Below are 18,900 nucleotides of genomic sequence, written 5' to 3'. Positions count from 1 at the left end.
GACTCTTTTAAGACTGAAAAGAATGACTCAAATCGTGGACTGTGGAGCAGCTGAGTGGGATGGTATGTAAGGGGAAGTGAAGTTCCAGGGCCATTCAGTTACACCCAACTACTCTACTTAGTGGCAGTTTCCCTAAGACTAACTTTAGGCAATGTTTTCAACACTTAACACCTTTCTGAACTTATAGACATAATCTTTAGACTTGTCACGACTAGTGCTGGAGGCTAAAAGGGGAAAAGCGTTTTACTCTTCTTTAGTGGAAGAACAAATCAGATAGAAGGAAGATATAACAGCCAATAAGAGGTAATTTATAAACAGAACATTGAATTTAGTTTCTCTTTTATTTTTAATCTGTGACCTCATGTGACGATGGAAAGTGATCCATAAATGATAAGAACTTAATATGTGATGTGATCTAATACTTGGGATGCAATTATCAGCCATTAGTCATAGTCTTCCAATTTTTCCCTTTGAAAATCATAATTGGACTTTGTCTAGATAAAAGAAAGTATCATTAGCATTGACATCAGGATGTTAATTACCAAAACCAAAAAAAGAACCTGCTAAATCCTCATTTAAAGAAAGAAACACATGCTGTGAACAGTGAGAGACTGGATCTCTCACCACTTCAGTGGAAAAATCATGTTATCAGTATGTTCAGTATGTTCAAATGATTATTTGCTATTAAAGGATTTTGGGATTCTTTTCCACTTTAGGGTCAGTCCGACTTCATGGTGGCAAAAACGAGTTTGAAGGCACAGTGGAAGTATATGCAAATGGAGTTTGGGGCACAGTCTGTAGCAGCCACTGGGATGACTCTGATGCGTCGGTTGTTTGTCACCAGCTGCAGCTGGGGTGAGTTCGCCCATCCTTGACCAAATCTGTCTGATGATATCTGAGAGGAATGCTGGGCACCCATCGTTACTGTGGAGAGGTTACATCTTCCTTCCTCATTCTCACTTTCCTCACTCTCATTTTTCTCAGAAGAGATGTAAAGAAAGGGCCCCAAATGGAAGGAGTGAGTTCTTTTACACACAAATGCGCTTCACTTGTTACTAGCCCTACTGACTAGGAAATGGGCAAATGCTAAGTGGTCCAAAGTTTAAAGCAGCTTTTGGTCTTTGACTTTAACAAAATAATTGTTCAGTGCTAGGAAGCAAGGAATTTGGTCCTAGGAGTTTTACTTTCTCAGCAGCCTGTGCAGCCTGAGGTTGCTGTCATTTGCTTTTAACTTTCTACCTTGAGCCACCCACGAATTCCATTTGTGTGCATGTGAAGGAGGTGAGGTTCACTCGTGCTTTCATCCCATGCTGGGTAAGGGGCGATATCCTGGGACATAGGTTTCTGTGCCAAGGAGGTCTTGTAATAGATGGCAGCTTCGCTCAGCTCCGGCAGCATCCACTGTCCTCTGAGAAGCTGCGGGCCCTTCCACGAGTGTAGGCGCACTTAAAATAGATTGGTGTATGCTGACGCCCACCAGGCCCTGCACCTTTATGCCTCGTTTCAAGGGGTTTCCCAGGGGCAGAAGGTTACATTTTGGAACAAACGTTTTTGGGTTTTGTTGTTATTCTTATTGTTCTGTTTTTGTGTCTCATGTATTTTTTCTAAGATACATGCCCTATATTTTTCTTGGTCTTTATCACCAGAGATCTTTAGAAAGCATGGAAAAGATCTTGTTATGAAGCTTAAAAGAACTGAAAGAAAAGTTTTCAATTTGCAAATATTTTGGATTAATAATCAGTGAGTGGTAATATCTAATGTGATGACACAAATGAAAAGGTTAGTCAACTCCAGTCAAATCAGTAAGAATTAAATTAATTATTTATTTTTGGCTGCGTTGGGTCTTCGTTGCTGCACGCGGGCTTTTCTCTAGTTGCAGCAAATGGGGGCTACTCATAGTTGCGGTGCACAGGCTTCTCATTGTGGTGGCTTCTCTTGTTGTAGAGCATGGGCTCTAGGCATGCGGGATTCGGTAGTTGTGGCACACGGGCTCAGTAGTTGTGACTCGTGGACTCTAGAGCGCAGGCTCAGTAGTTGTGGCGCACGGGCTTATTTGCTTTGCGGCATGTGGGATCTTCCCGGACCAGGGCTCGAACCCATGTCCCCTGCATTGGCAGGCGGATTCTTAACCACTACGCCATTAGGGAAGTCCCAGTAAGAATTTTAATTTTCCAGCTAAATGTCTTCCCACTAGGAAGGTGGGGAATGAGCATTTAGTAAAGGCAAACCTTGAGGGTTTAAGTTTTGTTCAGACTTGTGATGCTATTAGCGTAACAAATAGGGTTAACGTACTTAATTAGTTAACTAATCTTAAAAAATTATTGTTGGAATAAATCGGGATAAAAGAAGGAAGAAGGGGAGAGACTACAAAGTGTTAATGGTGTTTAGGATGTTAATTACTGATTTTATCAAGGAGTATTTTGTCTGGCAAACAGTCACTGGCGGTGGGCAAGTCATGAAGAATGTTGACTTGCTGCTTTTTCTTTTGAGGGCCTGGAGATGTAACAAATTTATAGGCTGGTGTCAGTATCTTCCTTTATGTACATTTCTACCTGTGCTTTTATTACCCCTGAAAATCAGGGAAGAATAAAATTTTCTATGAGATTCTGACATAAAACAACAAAAGGTACAAATGGACTTATTTACAATACAAACAAATAGAGTTACAGATGTAGAAAACAATCTTATGGTTACCAGGGGGTAAAGGGGGGAGGGATAAATTGAGAGATTGGGATGGACATATACACACTACTATATATAAAATAGGTAACTAATAAGGACCTTGTATAGCACAGGGAACTCTACTCAATACTCCGTAATGACCTATATGGGAAAAGAATCTAAAAAAGAGTGGATATATTTATATATATAACTGATTCACTCTGCTGTACGGCAGAAACTAACACAACATTGTAAATCAACTATACTCCATTAAAAATTAAAAAAAAAATAAAGAAAACAAGAACATTGCAATGGAGATGTGAATTACAGTGGTAGGTTACTAGTCTCTTGATTGATGAAAGAATGTAAACTATCCTTCTGCAAACATAAACTTCAGATAAGCTGACCTGATTCCTTCTATCATCTCTTAGAAGTCCATTAATAAAAAAGGATTGCACAATAAGAGCAGGGCGACCCAGCTTTATTGCTGTTAAGACACATTCATATTGTAGATAAACCCCAAATATTTACTGTTTGGTTAATGGAAGCTGTTGCATGAAGACAGTTCTAGAGATTATCATGTTATTCGGATAAGCATTTAATCTTTTAAAAGTGTAATACCAGTTTTGTACATATCAGAGTTAAAAATATGTAGATTATATGAGTTATTATCTTATGAATTGGTTTCAAAGTCTTGCTAGCAAATACTATATATAAAGTTTAAAAAATATGAATGGATTGCCTCTCTTGATATTATCTTGCTTAGACATGGTAATAATAATTGTTTTGAAAATGAGAGCCTGAAATACTGGAGTAGGAAAGACTCTTCAAGCATCCAGACTTCTTTTACATATCAGAAGGCGGAGCTTAGAGAGGCTTTAGAGTGATTTGCAGCTGAGTTCAGACTAGAATCCAAGTCCCACTGGGCCACACGACACACTTCTTCCACAAAGCCACCCAGACTCCCTCTTTATTTATATCTGTAGTGTTTGCCCATTTTCTTCTAAAATCAGCCATAGATAGTAAAGGCACATGCCTACCATTAGTTATTCAAGATTAACTTAAAAGATTACCATAGGTAATCAATCCAGGTTCTGATCTGATGTTTTGATTTGCTTGAAATTTACATAATGCATTATGTTTTTCTTTTTCTTCCATATCTGTCTTTATTGATTTCTTCCATTTTTAAAAGTCCTAGTGCTTTGATAAAAATTAGCCTACATTTGATAAACCTAACCTTATCATTGTACTTACAGAGGTAAAGGAGTAGCAAGACAAACCCCATTTTCTGGACTGGGCCTTATTCCCATTTATTGGAGCAATGTCCGTTGCCGAGGAGATGAAGAAAATATACTGCTTTGTGAAAAAGACATCTGGCAGGGTGGGACGTGTCCTCAGAAGAAGGCAGCTGCTGTCACGTGTAGCTTTTCCCATGGTAAAACAAAATATTTATTCTCTTGCTTTACTGTTATTGTGGTTTCAGCCTGATTCCAGATGATAAAAGTGTCTCAGTTAAATCATTTCCTAAAAGAGTTTAAATACAGACCTAAGTGGAACCATCATAGTCTATCTCCAGTCTAATTAGATAGTCTTCAATAGGATTTCATCTAACAATTGGATTTCCATTTGACCTCACTTTTTACGTATTTTCTGTTTTATCTAATTTGCTTATAGAAATATTATATACTGTATATGAAAACACTTATTTTAGTAACGGAAAAATGTGATGGAATCAAGTTAAAAATCATCTTGAAACCAAACATAAAATACAGCAATTACAACAAAATATTCTCACTTTATAGAATGGAATAGAATCATGGTACCAGTGTTCTCTTTTGAGCTGTAGATGGCACATTTCATAAAACAAATTGAGCTTCCTTGGATAAGGGATCCTTCTAAGCACCATATACTAGGCATGAGGTGATTAGAGTATGGTTTCAGTAACAAGTATGCATATGTTCATGAGAAAGGAAGCAGAGGAGGGAATAGCTGCCTTTCACAATGGCGGATGGGTTTTCTGGGGTCCATGGTTGTTTTAATGTGTGACCACAACCTGAGGCTACCACACTGTCACAGTATCCCTTTTACATTTTCCTTGGAGACAGCAGCCTGACCAGATGTCCCAGGTCTTAGAATGCCAGCAGGCAGCGCAGGGCAGTGGTTTCTGTTTGAGTCCAAGTATCAGGGGAGGAATTGAAAAGTTTCCACTGCAAAACATACAGAGACCCAATTTAGGGTCATTCCTGTGAATTGGCTGGAAGAACCAGTGGAAATGGTACAGGATATGGTACAGGTGTGTGCTCAGAGAGCTACAATCCTTTTGTGGGTAGGCAAGGTGCATGTTACATCTTTTTTTTTTTTTTTTGCATGTTACATCTTGACGTCTTATAAGTTTTTCCTTTTCTTCCTTTGCCTCTCCACCTTTGGGTAATACTACTTTTGGCAAATACGTGTTTACACATTGCTACATCAGGGATGCTGTGAATTGGGCTAAACAGTGCACTGCGTTTTGTAGATATTGCTTGCATTCTATGTTCAACCCAATTGATAAAATATGTTTAAAATTTTTCAAGTCGTGAAGTAAGTAAAATCTTGAAAACAATCTCTTTTTTCCAGGATCTCTATCTACTTTAAAAAAACCTAATTCTACTCTCTGTGATCTGTCCACTTGTTTATTCTCTGGTTGCAAAGATAAATTTAAGGTTGGTTGTAAGCATATATAAAACATAGAAGGTTGAGATAAATTAGAAGTGAGAGTGAAAAAAGATGCTTTTATGGTAAATTAAATGAGAATGTGAAAGCAAATAGCTCAGCAAACATGGAGTCCATCTTAAGGCATAGCGGTAGACTTTTAATACAGTCTTTTAGTTTGGAATTTACATTTGGCGTCTTGGCATCTAGTACTCTTCCAACGCTTACAAAGTAGAAGATCGTGTGTGAGTACTGGATGTAGGAAATAGCAATCTAAATGAAACGTCTGGGAGTTTTATTTATCCATAAGTTAAATATGAGTCAATTACTTCACTGAAATCTTTTTCAAATGCTTTTTTTGTGTGTGTGTATTTTTTGGGAAGATGTGAGATGTTGACTAAATTTTGTCTTCGAGCTTCTCTATATTTTCACAATTACTTATACAACCAGTGGAAAAACTGTATGTTTTAAAGTAAAACATGACCTTGAAAAAAATGTAAGATAATATGCGACAATGTTTCTAGGTTGTAGGTGATTTTAAATTTCCTCTTAAAAAATTTTGTTTTTCTGTTTTCTCCAAGCTTACCATGCAGATGGGGGGAGGGGAGGTAGAGGAGAATATAATAATTTAAGAAATTTATACATTTTTTCCATCATTTTTTCTATATTTTCCAAGCTTCTTAAAGGAAAAATAAATATAATAACACGCAAATTTAAGTTTATTAGCATAATTCAGTGATCAGTCATTATAAGAACCTAATATACAATATTGAGACCAGTTTTTTTTGTTTTTTTTTTTGCGGTACGCGGGCCTCTCACTGTTGTGGCCTCTCCCGTTGCGGAGCACAGGCTCCGGACATGCAGGCTCAGCGGCCATGGCTCACGGGCCCAGCCGTTCCACGGCATGTGAGATCCTCCTGGACCAGGGCACGAACCTGTGTCCCCTGCATCAGCAGGTGGACTCTCAACCACTGCGCCACCAGGGAAGCCCAGTTATGTTTATTAAACCTGTCTTTTATCCTTTTACAAATTACAAGTGTTAGTTGACTGATGTAAGAAAACTATATTACAAGTATTAGTATATGAGTAGATGCAAATGTGCACTATTCTAAATCCCTCCTCAAGTGTGATATTTGAATATAAATATGAATGTCTAAATACCATTTATTGACGCCACTAACACTGTGGAAGAATTAGGAGCACATTTCATGTGGATAAATGATGAACATTTGGCAAAAGAGTCAACTAAATTTCCTAATAGGGACCCAGCCTGTTCTGAAACTTTTACCATCTCACGTCCTTTATTCCAGAAAAATTAGACTGCCATACTGTTTCCCCAATACGTACGGCTTTGTGCTTCTATGCTTTGTTCATACTGTTCGTTTTGCCTAAACTGCACTTCCCCCGTGTCTGACTTCTGAAATCCCATCCATCATCTTGGCCCTTTTCAGCTACCAACTTCTTCAGATGAGATTCTCTAATTACCCCCACTGGTGAGCAAGCAGCCCTTCCACCTGAACCCCTGCAGGGTCTTCTCGATGCTGTCTCGTCTGTACTCATGTTGTCCATGTCCTGAGGCAGTATACTTCTTGAGGGTAGTGTCTGTGCAGTGCCTTTCTGCCTAATACCCGTTTAATAAACTGAATTGAATGAACAGATATTGCTAATTATTTTTACTTGTTTGGGATATCCTTTCTAGGCTTTTAGTTATCACTTGCCAATCCACTCAGTCAACAAATATTTATTACATGCCTCTGTATAGCTGGGTATCTGAGGTACACAGGCAAAAGGGAAGGGCATTCCCTGTGTCCTCAATTCTAGACCAGGATAAAGAGGGAGAAATTCAGGCACTTCCCTGGTGGTCCAGTGGTTAAGGTTCCGTGCTCCCAATGCAGGGGCCCCGGGTTCGATCCCTAGTAGGGAACTAGATCCCGTATGCCACAACTAAAAGATCCCACACGCCACAACAGCCAAATAAATAAATAAATATTAAAAAAAAAAAAAGAGGGAGAGAGAAATTCAGAAACTGATGAAGCTAGATAAGGGCACTGTAGACTACAATACGGAATTTGCAGTGGGAATCCTCTGGTGGCTCTTCACAGAGTATGTACTGATTCATACCTAAATGAATTTTCAATATTGTTTTTTGAAGGTGTTGGTTGTGATGTCCACCAACTTGTTATCATGTGTTAGATGTTAACTTTGTCTTGATTTCTATGTAAATGTAAAAATATTTCTATGCTGAAAACAAGTATCTAATAGACATAAGCGCCATTCTTAATAATTACATATTGGTAATGCTCAAGTTACTGTAAATAAAAAACCAATGCCACCACCACAATGGTGGCAGCAACCCCGTAAAAATCAAATGGGTTTCCAATAACTGCAGTTTTGAGTGTGTCTTTTCTGGTTTCTGAGGTCCTTGGGGGAAAGTGAATTTAGACTATTTCCTCTTGAGAGCTATTTGTATGAGCGTAATTCAAGTTGAGGTATTTTAATTGGTAGAGAGTACCATAAAATATATTAGACATGCGGGGGTATGTCCATATCACTTAATAAATATAACTTAATTATAGAGAATGGCAAAGAAATAAACTATACCTGATCTTCTCTCCCAGTGTGAATCCGTAGGTTTACTTTGTTGTTAATTTCACGTTGTGCAGGCCCTGCATTCCCCGTCCTACGCCTTGCTGGGGGCAGCAGTGCGCGTGAGGGCCGAGTGGAGCTCTACCATGCGGGTCAGTGGGGGACTGTCTGTGACGACCAGTGGGATGATGCAGATGCAGAAGTGGTCTGCAGGCAGCTGGGCCTGAGGTTGGTCTTTCTTGTTCTTGTTTTGTTTTGCTTGAATTTTTGAGTTTATTATTTCCATACCCAAAGGTAGGTGTGTTTATTTATTTATTTATTTTTTGCGGTACGCGGGCCTCTCACTGCTGTGGCCTCTCCCGTTGCGGAGCACAGGCTCCAGACGCGCAGGCTCAGCGGCCATGGCTCACGGGCCCAGCCGCTCCGCGGCATGTGGGATCTTCCCGGACCGGGGCACGCACCCGTGTCCCCTGCAACGGCAAGCGGACTCTCAACCACTGCGCCACCAGGGAAGCCCGGTAGGTGTGTTTATATTGCAGATTTCTTTGAACAAATGGAAAAAGCCACCTTTTGATCTTTGTATTAGGCTGTAGGCTCCCTGAAGAGAACGGTTATGTACTCTTAGGTCTAACCTATTTGTATCTGAATTCAGCTGACTTTATATCCCTAAGAATCTAAGCCTTTTACCACTTTTCATCACGAGCCTTTACATTACTCCCAGGTAATGACTAGCATTGTCAGCTGCAGCGACTTAACCAGAGTCATATGATGAAACTAGTTGTTAGGCTTTAACTGAAGTTCAATTCCTTTCCTCCAGATACTGTCTAAACTTTTGACCTTTGCCTCCTTATTTGTGAGGTATGTGCGTAGAACAAAGGATGTTTATTAATGTAGGAAGGAAATAATTCCTGTGCAGGATATGGCAATGAAGCATGTGCGATAAAAACAGCAATATGAAAACCAACATTAAATGTTGCTTTAGTTGTGATTATTTTGGAATACTATGTTATAATTTTGGATCCTCTAACCCCTGTCTTTAGTGATGTTGAACATTGATATAGCAAGCCTAAAAGTTTCTCTAAAATTATATTAGGGAATCTTTTGAAAGTTGATATTTTACTTTAAATTAGAAAAAAAAATTATTTAGCATGTCGTGGCAGGTAGGGGTGGGTGGATGTGGAGCCTCTAAATCTTCTCTATGTATCATTTTGTCCATTTAAGCATAATCTTTGACACTAGAGCATGAATTTTGTACCTTGAACCATCTACAGTAATTTTTTTGCAATTGTTTTTGCAGCTGACCCCCCTATTTTTCAAAACTGTATGTTAATATTTAAGTCTTTTAAAGCAAAATAAAGACGTTTCAACATTTTACCTCTAAATACTTCAGTATGCATCTCTTAAAAATAAGAACATTGTCCTACATAGCCAAATTATCATTATCACAACTAATGTAAATGCTAATCATTCTTAAATTGTCTAATACCCTGTCATGCTCAAATTCCCATAGTTATTCCCACCATGTCCTTGACAGACGATTTGTCCGCAGCAGAATTTAGTCCAGGACCTTGCAGTGCATCTGGATGTTATGTCCCTGAAATCTCTTTTAATCTAGAACAGCCTCTTGTTTTTCATGACACTGTCTTGTTGAAGAGACCAAAACCCAAGCCAGTTGTTTTGGAGACTATCCCACCTTCTGGATTTGTCTCGTTTCTTCCTCCTGGTATCATTTAGCCTACTCCTCTGGTTCTTGTAACTCCTGAAATGGGAGGCTAGGTCCAACAGCTTGATTAGATCAAATCAATCAAGTATTTTGGCTAGAAACCATCACAGGTGATATGTTCTCATCTTGCACCTCATCAGGAGTCACAGAACAGCTCTGGTTTTCTCCACTGATAAGGATAAGGTTAAGCACTGAATTAAGGTGGCATCAGCCTAATCCTTCACTGTAGATTACATTTTCCCCCTGTAACTGATTCTGCAACCTAAATGCTCTTTCACAGTTTATGCATGGGAAAGGAATAAACATGCAAAGTCCTGTGCCCATAGGGCTTATAATTACTGGTGGTGTATGATCTGACTGGTATGATCATTTTCTTTGGATGGGTCAGGAATAGGGCCAACTAGCTCTTTTTGAGAAAAACTGTTATTAATCATTAAATTTTGAGACTAGATTTTCAAAACGTTCTGACTGGGTATCAATTTCAAGACCAATTTTTCTCAAAAATTTAGATGGTGTCAGAGTCAGCATAGCATAAGATTATGAGCATGTGCCCTGTACTCAGAATGACCTGAATTTGAGTTGTATTTCTGGAGATAAGAAAAATTGCAGGATATCTCTTAGCTGCAGTTTCCTCATCTATAACACATTTCCTGATGTAGAGTTTAGTGGTTTTAAAGCAGTTAGCACACATAGTAGGTATACAGTATACATTGACTATAATTGGGGACTTATAGCTGAAAGATGTTATTAAACATTCAAAGAAAAATGTTATTAAACATTTCAAAGTAAGCTGGACATTTGGTAGGAGATCATCAAACACCATTCCTCTATCTAGAACTTCTATTTAGTTAGCTGTATCTATGCATTTCATATTTTTAAAAGACTCTAATGTGGATATATGTGTATTTACTGTGTTACCAATTATGGTATCAGTGGTATGCTAATTGATTTTCATGTTAGTTACTAAGAAATCAATGTCTTTGCCAAAAATACAAGAATTTTAAGGGTATAGTAATGTAATATTTAACATTACAAGTTGTAGTATAGATTACTCTAAATTTAAGGTATAAGGGATTTATTATTATTTATATATTTCTGTAGGAAAAGGCAAGCTTTTGTTGCTTAGAAAAATGTGTAGAAAATTTAAATGACACTAAATTTTAGTTACATTTATAGTTATTCTAAAAATTCATGTTTTAACATAGAGTTCTTTCTTGAGAGCCAAATTTTCTTTTTTCACTCATATAAACTGTTGTTTAAACAAAGACCATGTTGCAAACAGGAGTCTACTACATGGAAAGAATGTACAGATAGAATCACAAGGAAGACTATATTAATGTTGAACACATGCGTGGGTTGAGTAAAGTGTTTACATCTTTCTCAGGCATTGGCTCACTGCTATCTTTTGTATGAGAAGATTTGTGTTCAGAAAAATGATTAAAAGGAAAAATATCTTCAAATATTCAAGGCAGCAAAGATCCTCCACAAGCCTATGTAATCACCAACAATCCAGCTTGGTGGAGATTTGTTTTTATTATAAGTACTCCAGGTTCTGAGCTGACATTGTTCGTTTGCTTTTCTTTCCCTTGATTTTATACTTCTCTCATACGCTTGCAACAAAGCAATATTCTGCAACTGCTCTTCCCCTAGAATTTGTTTTGCTCACTTAAAGGCACAGTACTTTCAGATGAAGTAATTTTTAACGTTACAAGGTTGATAGCAGACAGCATAATCATAGCTTATCTCCATTTATGATTTGTTCTTAAGCAAATTTCATCTCAGTCATACTTGCCTTGTCGAATTCCCAAAGGGAAACTACACCATGCCTCTCTGGAGTGCTAGTTACAATTTCTTTGTGAGATGCTGTCTTTGTTGACCCGCATCTTTTAATGGTGTCTGTAGATTTTGGTAGCTGGCAAGCTTCCTAAAACTCAAAAGGAATTACTGTACTTATGATACTGAAATTTGATTAGCCTAGAACTCAGAGAAAGATGAGCAGGAAAGGAGGCAGCCTGATGTTAGAAAATTGAACTTGAGAATGCATATGTACACAGCGAAGTTTCAGGTAGAGACATTTTAATTGGAGTTCCTTTTGTGCACTTAACATTGAAGCATTTCCTATGTCTTTTAGAACTCTTAAAAGCGTAGTGTAGAACTGTGACATCATATTTTATGTGTGGATATGCCATAATTTACATAAGAATTTAAAATTTTTGAACACTTTTTCTTCTTAGGTTTTTTTTTTGCTATAAAATTATCATATAGAACCATACTACTGAGTGGTCAGAATAAAAATTCTTCTGGTACAATTAAAAATGTTTCTTTGGGGCTTCCCTGGTGGCTCAGTGGTTGAGAGTCCGCCTGCCGATGCAGGGGACATGGGTTCGTGCCCCGGTCCAGGAAGATCCCACATGCCGCGGAGCGGCTGGGCCCGTGAGCCATGGCCGCTGAGCCTGCATGTCCAGAGCCCGTGCTCCGCGACGGGAGAGGCCACAGCAGTGAGAGCCCCGCGTACCGCCAAAAGAAAAAAAAAAAAAGTTTCTTTCTTTGTTCTCTTATTTTACTGTTTATTAATTTCTAAAATACTTTATAAACATTACTGGTATGTGGAATTATTGAGCAGGAAAGAGGCCTTATGTAACAAGATAAGAAAGTTAGGCCCTCTGAGATTACTCAAATCCCCTGAATCATACTGTGAGTGAGGGACAGAATCTTGAGATTTATGGCTTCCAGTGTAGGATTTCTTTTCTTTCATGTTACACTGTTTGCAAAATAGACAGGTGTTAATAAGAATACCTATGAATATAGGGCTGAAAGAAATAGGTAAGTCAAGAGAGAAAAGTTAATTGTAGGAAGAAACAATGCTGAACACATTGTAGACAGACTGTATTTGCGATGCCATAGCCGTCTCACTGAAAATGCCCCAGCAGACTGCAAGAGAGCCAAGTGTTTCAGGGTCTGCTCTGTAGCCAGACAAGCCTTACCATCTCACGGTGGTGTAATGCTGGGCTAATTATTAACTTCTGGACCTCAGTTTCCTCATTTGTAAATTAGGGATAATAACATCATGGGGCTGTAGGGAGGATTCAAAGAGTTAATACATATAGAGCTGTTAGACCAGTGTCTGGCATGCTGTAATCATTCAGCGTACTTCAAATATCATAACTGGAGACGGAGGGGGTTGTTTTCCAGGGAGAAATATAGGCTCTTTGATCATTAAAAATGAGCTTTTTTTCATCCATATGTTACAAGTGCCACAAACTGATATTTGCAGTCAGAGGACCAATCTTTTATAACCTAACAAGTAATTATCTGGCACGATAGAATTGCCTGACTCTATTCTGTGTCTATTCAAAGTAGTGGCTAAGCCTGGGGATTGAGTTAGTCAGATGGTACTATTTATTTGCTGCTTTTTTTCTATGGAAAACAAACAAACTTTATATGAATACAGTCAGATTAGCTAAGTAGGTTTAGGAATGTTTTGGGTAATGATCAGACATAGAATCAATTCAGTGTTTATTGGGGATTGCTGCTATGTAGGTCAAACAGCTTTACAGAAAATAACCTAATAACTCTGTGTATTATATCAGAGAACCCCACAAATTTATTCTGCGGTCAGAGGGTAAGAGAGTAGGTAACACTGGGACTATTACTACAAATGAACTGCCGGGGCTGGTATGGACATACTTTCCATAAAGGAAGGACAGAGAATACACAGCTTTATCGAATTCACATAACACTTATTTGCCTTTAACAACCCAGGAGTTTTTTTTGTGTTTTTTTTTGATTTTATTTATTTATTTTTGGCTGTGTTGGGTCTTTGTTTCCGTGCGAGGGCTTTCTCTAGTTGCAGCGAGCGGGGGCCACTCTTCATCGTGGTGCGCGGGCCTCTCATTGTCACGGCCTCTCTTGTTGTGGAGCACAGGCTCCAGATGCGCAGGCTCAGTAGTTGTGGCTCACGGGCCTAGTTGCCCCGCGGCATGTGGGATCTTCCCGGACTGGGGCACGAACCCGTGTCCCCTGCATTGGCAGGCAGGTTCTCAACCACTGCACCACCAGGGAAGCCCCCAACCCATGAGTTTTATGTTGTTTCCCTAGTATTGCACGGTCTCTTGAAGGGCAGAGTCATCAATTTCTTTGGTATTCCCCTGAGAGCCAGCACTGTCCAGGGCACCAGGAAATACTAGTGCCTGGCTGAAGGAATGTGTGTATTGATAAATATTATAATCTTAATTTTAATAGACTCAAAAATTAGCTAGGAAACCTACTTTGTTTTACATCATAGTTTCCTAGTCAGTTTCTTTTTTGGTTCTTGAATTTATTATATTAGTTTTTCTGATTAGTTTATTTTAATTAAACATTTCTGTGATCATTAAAATAATGGAAAATATGGAAATATATAAGGAAGAAAATAAAACACCCAAATGGTGTTTTAAGACTGCATTATAGGACTTCCCTGGTGGCACAGTGGTTAAGAATCCACCTGCCAATGCAGGGGACACGGGTTCGAGCCCTGGTTCGGGAAGAACCCACATGCTGCGGAGCAACTAAGCCCATGCACCACAACTACTGAGCCTGCGCTCTAGAGCCCGCAAGCCAGAACTACGGAGCCTGCGTGCCGCAACTACTGAAGCCTGCACGCCTAGAGCCCATGCTCCGCAACGAGAAGCCACCGCAGTGAGAAGCCCGCACACTGCAGCGGAATAGCCCCCTCTCACTGCAAGTAGAGAAAAGCCCACGTGCAGCAAGGAAGACCCAATGCAGCCAAATATTAAAAAAAAAAAAAGACTGCATTATAACATAGATGACTTTCCCCAGAGTCACTGTTTGGGACTTCTGCTCTCCCATCCTGTGTCCTCCCTTAAGGAAGGGACACAGTTCAGAGGCAGTTAATCAGGCCTTTTTTTTTTCCTAGGACCTCTATCACATAATCTTTAACATATTTGAAATACAATATATTTCAGTTACTCTGTCCAGCCCATCTCAAGTCACTCCCAACTAACAAATATTTTAGGCTTGGTTTGTTATTTTTTTCGTGAGAATAAAAAGGCTTTAGTTTGTAAACTTTTAGCCTAAATATTTAATGAAAATGATATTAAGGATATGTAAGAATGCATTCTTATTGTTTTAATTTGACCATTGTAAGGTTGAGCATCTTACCATATGGTCAGTGGCCATGGGTATTTCTTCTTCTGTAAATAGCCTGTTCCTCTCCTTTGCCCTGTTTTTTTATGTTGGTCATTTTGTCTTTCATTATGATAATAATAAGTTATTATTTATTTCTAGGAGTGTTTTTTTTCTTTGATTGTGGTTACATTTTACAAATATATCCTCCAGCTTGTCTGCCTTTTGACTGATTATGGTGTATTTTGCTATACAGTAGTTCAAATTTATATGTGATTAAATTTAACTTTTTTAGTCTTTGTTTCTGACTTCTGGGTTTTTTATTTTTTATCTTGCTCAGGAAATTCTCTTATTACCAAGGTTATAATAACTATGTTCTTCTTATTTCATTATATTACTTTTTAGCCATCTTCCTTCCTTCCTCCTTCCCTCCCTTCCGCTTTCTTTCCCTCCCCTTCCCTCCCTTCCCCTTTCCTTTCCTTCCCTCCCCTTCCCTTCCCTTTAGGTCTTTAAACCATCTGGAGTTTATTTTTTGTTTCTGTTATGAGTTTGGGATCAAATTTTATATTCTCTCATATTGGTCCCTGGTTTTCTTATAGCACCTAATCTTGGCTCAGTGAATTATACCCATTGAAATTTTCTTTAACAGATCTTTTTTATATTCAGACCAACCTTTGGTCTGACTTATGTTCTTATGTTTGTTCAGCGGCATTGCCAAAGCATGGAATCAGGCATATTTTGGGGAAGGATCTGGCCCAGTGATGTTGGATGAAGTACGCTGCACTGGGAACGAGCTTTCTATTGAGCAGTGTCCAAAGAGTTCCTGGGGAGAGCATAATTGTGGCCATAAAGAAGATGCTGGAGTGTCCTGTACCCCTCTAACAGGTAAGAGCTTCACCCCATTAATCTTAACCAACTCTTGCCCCCAGCACCATTTGGGCTTACCTTCCCTTCTCCTCAATTTAGCTGATATTACTAAATGAGCTTACAAATAAAGCCCCCAAATAAAACTTAAAAAAAAGGTAATACAAATGATATATTAAAATGCTATCTCATTCATAGATATTTCTGAATTTTTCAGTTGCAAGTTATACAGTCCTATAAAGCTAGGTGGGAAAATATGATCTTGTTGCAATATATAGTACCCAGTAGTCAAAATCAGTGTGCATTGATAAATTTCATGTGTTAGGTATTATAATTCTATATTTAGTCCATTCATACATTAACCTATCTGGATTCTAGGAATATGTTTGTAGCTGGTAAAACCATATTGATGGGATTGTTGATTAAAGCACACTATTAAAGAACCAAGTTACCTTTGCTGTGCTCAATGTTCAAACTATTCCAAATCACAGCATGCTTGTCAAGATATGTCTTCTGTTACAAGAAGGACATTTCTGAGTGCAAATGAGTGTATGTGTATGTACTTATATGTTTGGGGGGAAGAAGAGGGAAATGGAGAGGCAAGAGAAGTTGGGTCATCACAAATCTGTTGTTTCTATAGTAAAAAGAGCTTGAAGAAAAAAATTGGGGGCTTTAATCTTTCTTTAAAAAAATCAAATGAAACACTTCTTAGGGACTGTGAAATGCTGAAGTTCTACTTTTTTATTTACATAGTTCTATACACACTGTTGTTTTTATTAGAATAACACATTTATACACAATAGAAATATAAAATTTACACCAGATTGTAAGCCAGAGCACTTCATTCTCTTGACCCTCCATTTTTTCCTCTTTCAAATGAGGATAGTCTTGTAATGTTTCTGAGATGGTCAGATGAGATAATAGGTGAAACAGTGCCTTGCAGACGGTGAAGTTTTACATTTGTAAGTGATTCTGTTGCTAGGAGACCTTCATTTACTTTAAAAGATCCCAGAAAGTCATGAGAAGTATGACTTTTACCCAAGATTATTTATGTTTCATTTGGTGGGGGTGGTGTTTGGATTATTTTGGATGGAAATAGCTTTTTAATATACTTTTTTGGGAATAAATGTATTGTGTATCTGCTTAGAAGCTTTTTATGGAATTCTCTGGGAATTAATTATTCATTGAATTCACAAGGTTCAAATTCAGATTTGTATTATTGATAAAAGAACAAAGGGAAAACATGAACCCCAGTTTTGTAACTTACGAATGCCTAAGGAATAATAAATGCCTTGATATGATAGATCACTCTTTAACCAGAATAGCTTTTTCTGTCTCCATATTACAATATTTTTTCATTCACAGTTAAATTTTTGAACTATTTCCAAGTTACTATTTTTTTTAACTTTTAAATTTAAATGACTAATACTGCTCATACTTAAGGAGATTGAAGCCGTAGGAAATTTCCCAAATATGATTTAATCTGGAAAAATCTAAATAACTACTTTGGAGTTATATCAGAATACGTTTTTCTACTTAGAAATAGGAGTACAAATAAAAAGGAAAGACTATTTTGTTAGGACAGATATGTGTTATGGCTTTTACTCCAGAAACAATCCAGTGACCTCAGGTCATTGAGCACAGTTCTAATGGAAGTTTAACGAAAGGCCTAGAGAGAGATCTGAGTAGGGTGATATTTCTTGTGCAATTAAAATGTTGTTCTACCTTTTTTGATAATTATTTGATTAGTCTCTATGTCTCCTTCTTGTCACAGATGGGGTCATCAGACTTGCAGGTGGTAAGGGCAACCATGAGGGTCGCCTAGAGGTGTATTACAGGGGACAGTGGGGCACTGTCTGTGATGACGGCTGGACTGAGCTGAATACATACGTGGTTTGCCGACAGCTGGGATTTAAGTAAGATCCATTGACAGGCGGCAGCTAAATGCCGTTATATTTTTAAGAGTCTCATTTTGTAATCCTTACTTGTAATTTCTATAATACTAAAAATATATGTTCACAATCATTATCTACCTATCTATTCTACCTACCTTCCTACCTACCTTATCTACCTTCTCTATATGGAAATTCAACAACAAAAAAACCAATAACATTTTCTTTGATGATGAATAACCATATCTTGCTGTTTATCTCATTTGCCTTTCCTGCCACCACCCCTCTTCTTTTTGTTATAAATTTATTTATTTATTTGACTGCATTGGGTCTTCCTTGCTGCATGTGGGCTTTTCTCTAGTTGCAGCGAACGGGGGCTACTCTTTGTTGCGGGGCACGGGCTTCTCACTGCTGTGGCTTCTCTTGTTGCAGAGCACAGGCTCTAGGCACACAGGCTTCAGTAGTTGTGGCTCGCAGGCTTAGTTGCTCCACGGCATGTGGAATCTTCCCGGACCAGGACTCAAACCCGTGTCCCCTGTACTGGCAGGTGGATTCTTAACCACTGCGCCACCAGGGAAGTCCCACCCCTCTTCTTGAATAATGGAGCCATGGATGACTTTTAGGTCTCATTGTGTCTTTTCAAGTAAGACTGTATGCTTTGAATGCTCAGTTTTATTCTGATGCTTCACTACTATTGGACGTTGTTAGTACTGACATCACTGTATCTAAAATTGCAGAGAAGTCCAGTGTCAAATGCTTTGGTATTACATTATTTCCTTTCTCAGAATGTGATGATAATTATCACTTTTATTTGAGAAAAACAGCTTTCTTGTCATGAGATGACCTTTAGAACTCACCCTTGACCTCACTCTCTTAAAAACTGAGTATCACACTTTGGGCGATACATTTCATGTCACACACATAATGCATTCCAGAGTAAAGACTTAAGTTGGTTGAAGTAACTGCAAATGATGCCTTTGAGCTAATATCTGAATGAAACCCATGAATGCCCATTCTTTCTTGTTTTCCATATTTCTGTGTCATGCTTGAAGTAATTGTCTCATGCTTGAAAAAATGAGCAAAATTATTTCATTTCAGCTTGAGATAGAGCTAATTGAAAATATTTATTAAACCTTAAAAATATGTTTTCATTCAAGCTAGGTATGACCATGTTTAAACTTATATTTTTAAGTTTGTAAAAGTAATATAAAATTTTAGAGAAAGTTTGGAAAATAAAGAAAATAAAAATCTACCCCTTAAAAAAAAAATACCCCTCATTTTTCCATTCTTACACCATCATTATTATAACTTGTGTGTATAACTTTATAACAGCTCTAGTAGTAGATATGTAATTTTTCT

At 38.1% G+C, this 18,900-nt stretch overlaps 1 protein-coding gene across 2 annotated transcripts in view; it reads left to right on the top strand.

Moving 5' to 3' along the window:
- PRSS12 (serine protease 12) overlaps nt 1-18,900 on the top strand; it is a 64,907-nt gene that overhangs the window by 13,123 nt on the left and 32,884 nt on the right. Inside the window, exons 2-6 of one of the 2 annotated variants that reach the window (XM_082652737.1) lie at nt 717-855; nt 3,918-4,096; nt 8,016-8,166; nt 15,492-15,670; nt 17,424-17,565. In XM_082652737.1, the coding sequence (XP_082508863.1) occupies nt 717-855; nt 3,918-4,096; nt 8,016-8,166; nt 15,492-15,670; nt 17,424-17,565 (790 nt within the window). The remainder of the gene's footprint in view (nt 1-716; nt 856-3,917; nt 4,097-8,015; nt 8,167-15,491; nt 15,671-17,423; nt 17,566-18,900) is intronic. The other variant, XM_082652738.1, reaches the window with a different exon arrangement.

This window comes from Grampus griseus (assembly GCF_964374135.1).
Source record: "Grampus griseus genome assembly, chromosome: 4".
Lineage (NCBI taxonomy): Eukaryota > Metazoa > Chordata > Mammalia > Artiodactyla > Delphinidae > Grampus > Grampus griseus.
This window is presented reverse-complemented; position numbering and strand designations above follow the sequence as displayed.